The sequence below is a fragment of the Grammomys surdaster genome, unplaced genomic scaffold (assembly GCF_004785775.1).
Source record: "Grammomys surdaster isolate TR1022 unplaced genomic scaffold, NIH_TR_1.0 278, whole genome shotgun sequence".
NCBI classification, from domain to species: Eukaryota; Metazoa; Chordata; class Mammalia; order Rodentia; family Muridae; genus Grammomys; species Grammomys surdaster.
In genome coordinates, this window is record NW_021604719.1 from 14,554,170 (window position 1) to 14,567,960 (window position 13,791).

At 41.9% G+C, this 13,791-nt stretch overlaps 1 protein-coding gene across 2 annotated transcripts in view; it reads right to left on the minus strand.

Annotated features, from left to right (window-relative positions):
* The window catches only part of Fbn2 (fibrillin 2), a 214,579-nt gene that overhangs the window by 16,947 nt on the left and 183,841 nt on the right, over window positions 1-13,791 (minus strand). For both annotated transcript variants that reach the window (XM_028777147.1, XM_028777146.1), the window contains exons 50-56: window positions 13,054-13,206; window positions 11,979-12,044; window positions 11,527-11,652; window positions 10,769-10,888; window positions 9,729-9,851; window positions 9,159-9,290; window positions 1,010-1,135 (exon numbers count right to left, since the gene is read on the minus strand). In XM_028777147.1, the coding sequence (XP_028632980.1) occupies window positions 1,010-1,135; window positions 9,159-9,290; window positions 9,729-9,851; window positions 10,769-10,888; window positions 11,527-11,652; window positions 11,979-12,044; window positions 13,054-13,206 (846 nt within the window). The remainder of the gene's footprint in view (window positions 1-1,009; window positions 1,136-9,158; window positions 9,291-9,728; window positions 9,852-10,768; window positions 10,889-11,526; window positions 11,653-11,978; window positions 12,045-13,053; window positions 13,207-13,791) is intronic.

Consider the following 13,791-nt stretch of genomic DNA (forward strand, 5'->3'; position numbering starts at 1 on the left):
GAAGTTTTTTTCTGTTAGAGAAAGTGATGATAGGTAGGAAATGAAGAATGAATTCAAGATTACGTTATGAGTGTGGTAGTTATTCTATTACTGTCTACAGTGAAAGGACTTAGTGCATTGTAGATAGCAGACTAATGTAAGTACACGGGTTTCAGTGTTGTAGATAGCATATTAATGCAAGCACAGGGGCTTCTGTGATGTAAGCATGGAGAAAAGTCTTCAGTATGGTTTCATAAGCCAACTGTTCTAGTAAAACCATAATATGAGCAGAAAGCAGTGTTTTCCTTGTAGGGTGTCTTTAAAGACATATGACTGTTAAAGATCGAGGTTGGAGACAACAGGAAGTAAAATACATTGCCGGGTATAAAAGTATCCCTAGGACTGGAAGCAGCAGGTTGATGAGCATCTGATGCTTGGTCCCACCGGGCCACCCACTAGTTGATCCATCATCCTCTTTATCTCTATCTGGTTCCTTTAAAGTTGACCACCTCCTAGTTTACAGCTGCCATCATTAACTGCTACAGTGTATATATTTCAGCATTGGTTCAGTGTGCTATAGTGCCCATGAGGTTATATTCCCAATTAAAATTATTTTGTCAAGCACTTTTTTTCTGGGCCATAATGTAAAAATTAACCCCCACTGCACTTCTGAAACGTGTGGCGTTTGCTTTGCGTTAGTATGGGAGAGCTGACCTCATACTGAAAATATTTTCTTTTTGGAATTAAATCATCTCCTGATGTCAGTCTTACTGAAGTCACATTTTCCACAGAGCTTAACTAATCTCCCCTTTGGAAAGACTGTTTCAGGTTGTTACTTACATTACATGGGCACGTAAGGCGCAGGCATATAGATACATCATTTTAATAGACGTATCTCTGTGAGCAGAGGTGTGGAGTACTGGGCTTTTACAAGGTCTGTTCAACAGGCAAGGATAAATGTGCGGAGCTGCTCTGTGATGACATCACAGATGTGCTATGCTACTCAGGAAATAGTCATGCATTCACTTACCAAGGCATTCAGTGCCCGAGGAGCTTGACTGGAATCCTTCGTTGCACTCGCACCTGTAGCTTCCAATGATGTTAACACAGCGTCCATTTTCACAGATGCCTGGCTTGGTCCTGCATTCATTTTCATCTTCATAGGGAAAAAAAAATGAGTTGTGAGCAGCTTGTAAAACTGTAGCTTCCTAACCGTCTTTCCGTGTTCATATCCTATTTAAAAGCCATTGACAAGATACCAAGGAGGCGGGATTAAAGCGGTCACATGACCGCTGCTCCCAGTGTACCTCATCCAGCCAGATGGCTCCTTTCTGAAAGTTTCCTTCTTGATCCTGCCCCTGTAGAAGAGGGATGGTGTCCTCGTGGACATCCAGACACTCCACCACAGTGGAAGCATTCTGTGATCCAGCAACTTAGACGATTCACACTTGCTGTTCCAATCTTACCTGCCACTTCATATGTTTCAAGTTATTTCATATTTACAGTGATGTTGCCCCCTTCTTTTAATATCTATCAAACTAATCTAATTTTCTGTCTTTTCCTTGTGTCTTCAACTCTGGTTTGGGTATTGTCATGTTCTTTCCACTCCTTTGGTAGCAGAAGAAATATTTAAAATGATTTCAAGATGTTCTTTTAATGAATTCTCAACCATGGTTAAGTTTAAATTATAATTTTTTTGATACTATGCACTTAATCTAGTACCTTATGTATGTTAGGCAAGCGATTACCACTGGGCTATTGTCTCTAGGCTCTTTTTATTTTGATGCAAAGTCTTACAAAGTTACCCAGACTGCCTTAAACTGACTCTGTTGTCTAGGATAAATTTGGAGTGGCCTTCCTCTCGCCTCAGCCTGCTCAGGTCCTGCCCCAGTAGTGGTATCTGTTCAAAGTCTTTAGCTAGCAACTTCTATGCTGGTGGGATGGAGGAGTGGCTACACATATGTAATCACTGTCTCTTGGAGTCAAATTCAAATACATAGTTTGTTAATTAGTTCAGAGAGGTCATGTGAATATAAATTCCCAAGTAGACTTTTGACAGTGCCTTACTTTAATCACTCTTACACTCTGCTGAGTTTAAAATTTTAGTTCAAAATTATTTCCCGTAGAAATATTGCGGATAGTGTGCTATTTTCTTTTACTCAGCATTTTTGCTCATTTGAAGGGAATCTATCTCTCCCACCCCTCTGGAAGTGTTGAGCAGTTTCATTTTGCTTTAGTATTCTGAAATTCACAATGATGTAACTCCATGTAGACTTTCAGTTTTAGAGGGGAAAACCTTATTATGAAAATTTAAAAATACTCATAAAAATAATGAGCTGGATCATGGATTTTGAATTTTCTAGTTTATTGTTTCTAGAACCTAAGGGCTAAGTTGGCTACCTCTAGATCTGAGCCTTTCTCAAATGCTGTGCTCTCTCTCCATTCACCCATTCATCCGTCTGTCTGACCGTCCATCCATCCATCCATCCATCCATCCATCCATCCATCCATCCATCCATCTGTCTGACCATCCATCCATCCATCCATCCATCCATCCATCCATCCATCCATCCATCCACCCATCCATCCACCCATCTACCTATCTAGATACATATGGCATATCTCCTGGAGTTTGCTCTGTAGACCAGGCTGGCCTCAAACACAAGAGATCCACCTGTTTCTGTCTCCCAAGTGCTTGGATTAAAGGTGTGTATGGCCACTTTCCTGCTTGATATGTTTACATTGACTTATAATTTGACAGTAGGAAATAATTCTCCAACAGAGCTTTTGCTGGATGTACTGCCTCACATAAGCTCTGATCCTTTGAATGACTACTTGGTGTGTTTCAGCTTTCACCTTTACTTTGCTTTACTGCCACTGACAATGAGACTTTTTTTTTTTTAAAGCAAAGAGCCAGATTCCCCACCATTGCTAAATCTGCAGCTTTCATAGGGTGAGCCTCAGCGTGGTGCTATACTCCCCAGGGTATCTTGATTCTCAGCATCCACTGTCTTTTCTTGGACAATTTCTGCACATGAGGACCACCAACTATTACCCTTTCCATGCCCACTGCCCTGCCTGTGCCCACCTCCTCTTCCTGCTCTGTGTCTAACCCGCAGCAGTACTACCAAGAGGAGAATGGCCCCAGGACAGTTTTCATTTCATTCATTAGTCTGGGCACCATGGAATTTGGACTTCTGTGGACAATCCCACTACAGTGTGTCCATGCAGCCCTAATTCTGAGAAGTATATGCCACTGTCCTGCTGGGAACTGCCTGGTGACACCCCCACTTTCAGCTTTTTCCTCTCCACACCAGCTGATTGCCTCTTTGGTATCTTCTAAGACCAGCTCTTCATTTGGCTTTCCAGGGTCTTACAGTTCTCCTTTCTCGGGAAATCACACCCTGGTATACATTCCCAGTAACTTTTACCTTAACAAGCAAACCATTTCTCAGCTGCACATGGCGACTACAGTTACTGTCTCATCTCCTTATTCATTAGGGACAGACATTAGTTCTCTGCCTCACTTCACATCTGGTTCTCCACTTTACTCAGCTGCTGTCTCTCCACTGACTCTTCCTGGAAGGCCACCAGATCCAACTGTTACATTGCCTTTCTGCATCCAATGCTTCCATTTGGTACCACCTTGCAAAATGGACTTCCCCTCTGCCTACTCAATGAATGATGAGTTCTCCCCATTCTCAAGACAGCACAGCATCCCACAGTGTATTCTTTCTTACGGGCCACTCTGCTTTCATTTCCTGTGGGTTTTCAACAGCATTAAATAGTGGAGTGTGCAGACCTCAAACGCTGCCTCTCTCTCCTCTATGATCTTTCCCTGGTGTCCCTGTCAATTCCACGGTCACTTAAACAATATGCATTTGCCAGTAATTTAGACCTCTGCCTCACAGATATGTTTGTATGTGTAATACTACCAGTGGGATGTGAAAAATATCCAACTCACCCTACAGTCACACACATCAACACACCCCATAGTCACATACATCAACACATCCCACTATCACAGACATCAACACACCCTACAGTCACACACATGAACACATCCTACCGTCACACACATCAACACACCTTACAGTTGTTTGTGCTCCTATCCATATTGGCCTTTTCTATTCTTTTCTATAGAAATTTACAGTAATAACATCCAATCAATTTATGCAGTTAACAGTCTTTCTCATCTTTTATCCTTCTTGTCCTTCCTCTGTCCTGTCAATCAGCCATCAGCAATCTCAGAAGTTGATTTGTTTATTTTTTGCTACATCCACATGTAGCCATGGCCCCAGTCTAGGTGGGTTTTAAATAGCCACCTAGATGACATCACTTCTTCTGCTTCTTCCTCCTTAAAATGGACTCCTTACAGGGCAGCCAGAGTTCTCGAACAATGCCAATTACAGTGTAACAATGCTAACATTTAATTGAAATTTTACTATCTGCTTAGCACTGTCCTAAATTAGCCATGACAATGATCCTATGAGGTAAGTATCCTTATGGTTATAATTTCTTTTAGTGCAAGCAATCTGAGACACAGTTAATCCAGCTTACACAAGATTACAGGCTGGTCAAAGACTTACGACAAGGTTTTATTTTATTTTCCTTCACATTCATGGCATACCCCAGGCCTTACAAAGCACTTTGCCTTCAGGTTCTTGCTGTGAAACCAGACTCTCCACTGTGACTACAGTGTTCTTTCCTCCCTTTTGGCCTCTCTCTATGCCATCCTCTGGTACATGTTCCAGCAAGGCCCCCTTCATTGCTGCCACAGGAACAACATTATTAACAACATTTCTTTCCTTTTCCAGTCTATGTCGCAGCCCCCAGGTCACTTCATTAAACCCCGAGGCACTCTCTAAAGTATCTCCTACTCAATCACAAAACCTTATTTTCCTTAAAAGGCATAATTACTACTATATGACAGTACCATGTCCATCTGTTTCTTTATTTGTTCAGGCCTCCTTTTCCCAAGCCAGGAAGTGAGAGATTTGACCTTAAATGAAACCAGTTTATACTGTACTGCCAGCACCACAAACATGGTGAATGTTTCCTAAATATAATTAAACTAATGGATGACTCTTGTGTAAGGGTTTTCATGAGGCAGCATGCTCTTTTTGATAGAGATTTAAATCTTTTCCCTAAGAACTTCTCAAAAATACTCTAATATACTCAACTCTATTTCATTTGCTTAGTTTCCCATTTTTTAAAAAAAGGGATTAAATTTGTAAGCATATTGTGGATACTCGTCTTCCACTTGTACCATTTTTTTGATCCATTCTATACCCACATTTTTAATTGTGTTTCCTGTCATTTCTATTTTGAGAGTACACGCATGCACACCTGCATGCAGATGTGCTTTATGTGTGTGCACACATATGTGCATATGTGCATATGTGTGCAGGTGCACATGGAGGCTCAGGGTTACCATGGGTATCTTCCTCCTTTGTGCTCCAGTTTGGTGTTTTGAGAGTCAGGGTCTCTCCCTGAACCTGGTTTCCATCATTTGGCTAGTCTGGCTTGTCAGCAAGTCCCAGGAATCCTGTTTTCAGTTCTCCAGTGCTGGGATGCCAGATGCTCACTGCTGGACCCAGACTTTGTTTGGGCACTGTGGGTTGGACTCAGGTCCTCATGCCTGCTTGATATGTGCTCCACCTTTACTGACTGAGCATCTCTCCAGCCTACCCCCACCCCCGCCATTTCTAATCCATTATTTCTAAAGAGGTTTATAAACTCGTGAGGGCCTATTTCTTTTCTGAGCTTCTATCATTACATTACATGTGCCCTTTTCTTCCACATTTCAATAGCTTTTAAGCCACTCGTGGGTCTTTAATTACCTTCTTCACAGATCGTTAAAGTGATTTTTCTAAATCATTCTTCTCTTCCAATTGTCTCAAATTTGTTTCTTATCTTCCTTCCCATCTCTCCCTCTATTCAGCCATTATTACCTGCATATTTCAGTTTTGTTGAAAAAGTAACCGAGCAGGTCAATAATGTAAAGCAGGGTCTATGGTTTTAACCCACATACATGTATGTTTTGGTTTTTATGCACATCTTCAATAAACCTGTCATGCTTTCTGCCCCTGGGGTATTATACTAAATCAGATGATCACTGCAGCCTGAGTCAGAAAGCACATTGTCTTAGATTCTCCAGTGACGGCTTCATCCCTCTCCTTTTGGCCTCTTCTCTAAAAATGTCCATGCCTAGACCTGTTTGTCTATAATTAAATGGCATGGTGCCAACCCATCTCTCATGTCTGCCATTCTGGGGACTTCAGGATATAATGGGGCCTGTGCAAAAATACTCCCATGTCTCTGGTCTACCATGCCCCTGATCTTCTAACCAAACCTCTGAAAATGGAAATAGCTGGTTAAAGTCTGAAGGACAACACGCCACCAAGCCCTGTGGTTGGAACTGTACACACTGTTTAAAGATGCCATGGCTATCTGCTGTGGCCATGTCTTTAAGGGAGGATAGCCCAAGACTCATCTCCTCCCACGATGTTTCTAAAATATTCAAGGTTGAGGAGGACATGTCTTTATCCCATCCTGAAAATAAACATTGCCTTCTTCTAGATTACAACCTCAGATGCTTATACATGCATTTTTGACCAAATTTAATCATTTTGATATATTTTTTTCTAATCATTAGATTTTGTTACTTGTGATTTGTTCAAGAAGTGATTGTTTGATTACAATATAGTGCAGGATCAAGTTTCTACCCTAGATAGTTTTACTGTTTCCTTCATGGAGGCTTTTCTATGTCCTACATAAACTCCTTAACTTGTCATGGTTTACAGCTTTATGAAAAGCGACTCTGAGGAATTTTCTTGGATTCTGATGTCATGTGCGTGCATTCTTCCTTTTTAAGTGATTTTGTTTTCTATCCTAAATTTTACCAACACTTTATTTGTTTATGGTATTTTGTTATTTGTGTGGGATTTCTAACTGTGAAGTCATAGTGGCCTTTTCCACAGAGTTTTATAATGAAAAGCTTGAGGATCTAACAAACTTTAAAACCTGTACATTCTATCGTCAAGACACACAATAAAAGACGCAAGCCCTGAAACCCACCATAGTGGCTCAAGCTTGTGGCTTCAGCCCCTGGGAGCATATGTTCAAACCCAGTGTCTTAGGCACAGTAATCAGGATGGTTATTTTCTTCTTTCCACACGTTAGAATTGTGCCTTGTGCTAGATTTAAGGAACATATGCCTTGACTTTGGAGCCTAGGTGAATCTCTCAAATTGACAGGGATTATAGGAATAGTGGTTTTGAAACAACTACTATGTAACTAAACTCTTAAAGTGTGTCTTAAAAAACGAAAAGGACAACAAAAAGAACAATAAACTGACCTTCATCAAATAGAATTTGTTAAGTCCAAGACACTCCATGCAGAAGTCTGACTACTGAATGTACCCTAAAGGTTGGCCACCAGATGGTGCTAATGGGAGGTGGTGAAACCGAGGAGATGAGGCATAGTTAAGAGGGTACCAGGGTCACAACAGATGCATTCCCTGAGGGGACGATAGGACCCCAGCCCCAACCTCTCTCTGGCTGTTGGGATGAGTGTTTTCCCTCTTGCAGTGAGATGCTTGGACATAAAATCAAAGCATGGGCCCACTGGTCACAAACTAGACAGTCTATAGCTATGAACCAAAACAACCTTTTTTCTTTATACACTATCTCAGGCAGTTTGGTGTGATGACAGGAAGAGGGTACATAAGTTAGAATCTTGGGCAGAATTTAATGAGGTACTGTATTTTTAAGGTCTATGATATATATGCTCTTTAGGAATTCACTCCTGTCAAAGATCAAATTTTTCAGATAAAGAAAAAAACCACTCTAGATTAGTAACCTCTAATTAAAGTATCTTTCGTGGTAGTTAACTCCTGGGGTGACCCATGACTTCTCTTTTTAAAGCGTTTATGTCTTTGACATGCTTAGCATATGTACCTACAGGAAACGCTATATTACTTGTAGTTTCCTACAGAATGACGTTATTTTACATGGCTTTGCTCCACGTTTATGGTTATTTCTGTATCCCTATGCACATACATTTATCATACTCATTTTAACAGCTATATAAATTTTCTAGCATAATATACCACTATGCATCTATCTATGTGTCTATAATGGGCATTTTGGTTTCATTCCGTTATTATTTTTGTTAGAACAGTGTAATGCTATATGCCCTGTATCTCTTTTCCTGTGGTAGCTTCATTTTTTTTAAAATGAACTTTACTGAGGTATAATTTGCATGCCATACAATTTGTAAGTGTGCAATTCAATGGTTTTTGGTCAATTACAGGCTCGCACAACTGTCACCACAGTGTAATCTTGTAACACTCCCCTCCCCTGTGGGCATTCTGGTGTCCATTCGCAGTCCCTCCCTCTTCTAACTTTGAGTAGCAGGCAACTGTGCGGAGATTGATTTTTAAGAAATCTTATTCTTTATTTTGGTATTCTGTTTTTTTGGAGGAAACAGGAAATTATTAATGACTGTTGTTTCTTAAAAAAAAAAAAAAGACTTCAGTTTTCCTAGGGAGTGGAGGTTGGTAGGGGAGTAGCTGGTTCTCAGTTTAACAGCCCCTGTTTTGAGGGAGGAGGAAGCCTGTGTAGTGGGCTGTAGTGGCTCAGGTGACAGACAGCACTTTAGAAAAGGACACAGACAATGACTGCGGTAGCTGTGACATGCTTGCATGAGGCCAGACTGGCACGGGCCATGAAGTAACAGCTCTACCTCATCCTTTAAAAAACAAGTGCCTTGAAACGAAAATGTATTAGGTGATGGGGAAAGATAATGATGACACTGGACTGCTCCTTAGCTCCTCCCCTCATGCACGGGAGGTCACAAAGGTGAGACCGTTAACCTTAAACTTTCATTTTGCTCCATGAGTAGAGGTACTTCACAGACAGTTTGTGCACGTCTAAGTGTGATGCTTTAGACTCATAGAGGTTCACAAATAACAAACCCCTACCATTTCCAGCAGTGTAAAGTGGACCCCACCTGCATGAGCCAGAGCCTCAAGTGCTACCCTGGACCCCGAGATCATGAAAGCTAGCCTCAGTACTGCCTGGAAAGGAGCTGACTTAGATTTAGCTCCTTGAGGATCAGTGTTTGATCTGGCTTGGAGTGAGAGTGCTGCTCAGAGACCTTCGCTTGACACTTACCTACACAGCCCTCTCCATCGGGCCTGCGGGCCATGCCAGGGGGGCAGATGCACATGAAGGTGCCGATCAGATTCTTACACATCATGCCTCTAGACTCACAGTCGTGCAGCCCCTCAGCACATTCATCCAGATCTAGAAAACATTTATTAAAAATGCATCAAAGGAGGAAAAAGAAACCAGTTAAACCAGTTAAACCAGTTAAACACAGCACATTCTACCATGTTGTCATTTGGTGTGACAGAGGATGAAGATGCCCAGTCTTTTGAACAGCTGGCTCTAGTCCAGATGTATAACATTTTCAGGACTGGTCCATATAATGAGTTTAGGGAAGGATAACTTTTGCTTCAATAAGGGCCTGGGCTCGTGGCAGCAATGGGATGCTCAAACCACCTTCTCCATAGACTTTTAAGTGTCCTGTTATCTAGGAGAGGAAATCTACAGCAAAGCTGACATTTTTTTTTCCTGTAATGCTCTGGGAGAAAAGTGCCCAGGAAAGTCAATGGCTGAAGTAGACTGCATCCCAATGAGTCAAGTCATTGCTGCCCCTCTCCCCCTTGACTGTGGCTTTACCTTTACACATCTTCTGGTCTTCCCTGAGGGCATAGCCAACTGGGCACGTGCATTCATAAGATCCAAAGGTGTTCATGCAGCGGAAAGCACACAGCAGCGGGTTCTGGGCACACTCATTGATGTCTGGCCAAAGAAATGGGCATGTGTTCAGTGTGAGACTCATTAAATATCTCCTTCTTTAATATGTTTTCTCACAGATCATATAGGAAGCAACAAGGTAACAGGACTTCTGCTTCTGGTACATAAAAATGTAGTACCTAGTAAAGCTGTCTTCCAGGAAGTTAACAGCTATATGCTGAAGAATTACAAACGCTACCTGAGTGTTACTGATGGGTAAAAGCTCAGAGCTAGGAAACTATAAGGACTAACATTAATGATTGGTTGATCTCCCTCCCTCTTTCCTCCCGATCTACCCTATGGATGACCAGTATCTTGCTGGCGGCAGTCTGATAGTCAAATCTAAACGTCCTAATATTGTGTCCACGGGACACAGTCTTGAGGTCACCATGGTGCTCTGGAGTGAATGAAGTCCTGGAAAGGAGCACCAGGAAAGAGAAATGGTGTACTTTCTTCCTTTCTAAGTGCACAGCCTAGGCTGTTGACTGAACTGTGTATGTGTGGGACAAAACCCAAAGAAGCTAGCCTATAGGTTCCAAGAGTAGACCTGAAACCCGAGCCTTCACAAGTTAACTCTACATAAAAGACAGAAGAAGCATGAACATAATGTAACTGAGTATAAATATCCAGAGTATAAATGAAAAATTAACCAATATTTTGAGAAGCCACGAAAATATAGAAAACATAACTGAATCCTAAAGAATGGGAAAATGATGAAGGCCAGCCCTGAGCCACTCGGGGGCTGCTGTCAAGAGCTGAGGATGTAGAAGAGTTTCTGGGACTGATGAGCTAAAGGAAATTGTACGAGTGATGAGTATGAACAGCTGAATAACACACTGAATAAAGGTGGAGATAATTTTCAAAAGCTAATTCTATATTCTCCAAGGAAGAGAACAGATAATCCTCAAGGCAGGAGGACTTGCCTTCACAGTTCATCATGGGCCCCGGCTCAAAGCCTTCATTGCAATTGCACTCGAAACTCCCGATCACGTTGGTGCATGTGCCGTTCCCGCAGGGATTGCCGATGGAGCACTCATCGGTGTCTGCAAAACAAGAGTAAGCCATGCAGAGGCCCAGACACAGTTCAAGGATCCAAAAACGACATTCCTACCACCCAGCGCCTTCCCTTTGGCCCTAGTCAGCCTTTATGCATAAGGTGACCTGCAGGGCCACTTTGCAGGGCTCTCAGTCCCGGATGGTAATACTTTCTGCAACAGTCCCAAAGCCAGAGGCTGTATGTGGACATCTGCTTCAACAAGTACACAGACAAAAACAAAATGGACAAGTCTCCTAGTCATTCTCCTACTAAGGCTTTGTTATTTATTTATTCATTCATTCATTCATTCATTCATTCATTCATTCATTCATTTGTTGTTCTCTTGTTTTAAATGCTAGGGACCAAACTAAGGCCTTGTGCATGCAAAGCAAATATAACCTATTATTGAACTACATCCAAAGGCCTTAGAGATCATATATTTGATTAAAGACAGATACTAGGATACCCCATCTTCATAATGGGTCAAGTTGCATGGGAAAATATAGGAGAGGTGAAGATACTGTTAACAGTTCATTGTGGTTTTCTAAATCTTTCCACCACCACCGAGGCTACCTGAGGGGCCTTTGGGAAGATGGGAAAATACAAAAGGCCATCCAAACGACACAAAACAGAGCAAGTACTCACCCACACACCGGACTCCAGTGTAATCCAGGTTGTAGCCCATTGGACACTCACATCGGAAAGATCCGTCAGTGTTGATACACTGACCATTTGAGCAAATGCCTGGACTCTCAAGACACTCATTGACATCTAAAATATTAACACTTCCCATGAGCTCATGCATATAAAAAGATATGTGAATATATCCACATCTACTAAGCAGACATCTAACATGAATGGAACATATATACTTTTGTAAGAAAAACAGACATTTCACATATCAGTATAGTCGTATGATACACACACACACACACATTTTATACATAAAATATAAATGGTTCATAAACTATTATAATCATACTTTAGATATAATATACTACAGGGCATTCTAAAATTTGCATAATTTATAAAATAAATGAAAAATTTATCTATTTTTATAAAATTTGACAGTAAAAATAAACTGTGCCAAAGCCTACCTTCACGTGTGTCATGAAGACTAGGGACTGTCCCATGGCCATACGGACACAGATCCTGGAAGGCAACTACAGAGAAACAGATTCTCCATCACTCAAGAGCTTCACACTAAGAACCAGTTTTGAACTCTGTACAAATCCGTCTTTAACAGAGGTGTGCTCTTTTCCTTTTCTTCCTTTCTTTCATTTTTTTTCTGGCCTAGTGCTTTGCAACAGAGTCTGAAACTTGCTCTGTAGACTTGGCTGGGTGTATACTCATGAGATCAGTGTGCTTTCTGCCTCCTGAGTGCTGGGTGCAAAGGTTCACACCACTGGACCTAGCCATTTTGTTTTGTTATGTTTTTTTTTTTCTAATATCCAACGCTAAGCAGACCCAGAGAGGCTATCTGAGCTTCTACTAGGTACTAGGTACCACCGACCTGGGAACTCTGGCTCTGTCTAATGCTAGGAAGTCCATAAACTTCCCTGTCCTTTATAAACAGAAATCACTTCTAATCTAGTGACCCACCCTAGGGAGATCTCTCTGGGAGTTACCCCACAATTCACTGGTGCGGATGGATTCTTTGGAGGATTTTGGGTCATTGTGGTGACTTTAGTTCTCAGAATTTTATGCAACATTATAAGAATCACAGCCCATGAAATTACACCGATGTGGGATTTTCTTATCTATGTATTTCTTTTTGATGGTAAAGATAAAACTCTAGCCATGCTGGAGTTAGGCCTAAACTCTGTTGGCAAGCTACTCTTTAGCACTTTCAACTTGGGAACTTGGGAAGCTATGTGGAGTTTAATTTCCATTCTCTTCTTGCCTCTGCTGTCTGGGCCTCTGCAGTTAAGTCTTCAGAAAGCAAGTAATGCGATGCTTTGGAAGGGAAGGTGAGTGGGGGGTCTCAGTGTACACCTGCTGTACGTGAATGCTGGGGGAGGTCTTGCCACATGGCTGCTCCCAGAACCATCAGTATAGTCCTGTACAGAGGTATAACTTCCCGCTCCACACAGTCACAACACAATGTTCTCCCTCTTCCTCCCTCCTTTCCTCCCTCCCTCCGTCTCCCTCTCCCTCTGCCATTGATCTCACCTTCATCATCTTTGGGGCACAGCTCACATGGGTCCCCCCAGCCCTCGCCTGGCATCTTGCTGCAACAACATTTTGCTTTGGTGGTGTTGAAGGCTTTGGGTACAGAACACTTTCCGTTTTCAAAGTTGGTGAAGCAGAAGCTCTGGCGAGTATCTAATTAGGAAAGAAAACCCGCACAGCTCCTCACTGTTCTTTAAACAGACGGGACAATATGGATACAACTGGTTCCGACCGAACATTTCTCATGGGCAGGACACAGGGCACACGCAAGATCGGTAGTTAAGAGACAGGCCTGGGCATTCTCCACGGCTCACTTTCATTTGCTAGTTTAAACTGATCCGCGGACAAAATGTTATTATATCTAAAATGTTTTTATAATGTGTTTAGGGATTTGTAAATCAGCCTCAGTCAGGAAAATATTCCCACAGTCTCCCCCTTTCACTGTCCCATTAAAGCTGTATAAAAACAATGAATTTAGCTTTCAGTAAATTAAACTATGCCGGAGGCAAGTCGTGTACCGATAAATAACAGCCCATGCCAGCAGCGAAATGAGAACGGTACAGTGAGACAATTTTTCTTTTAGCATAAAATCAGAGAGTATGTATTAATGATGTTAACAGAGTGTTCTTTGGGCTGTCCATCTGAGATGCTCCTGAGAAGTCTAGGCTGCAGTTGCAGACAGAGTATTAAGAGTAGATCTCATTTTGTCATAATAAAGCCCGAGCACAGTGAAGAGAG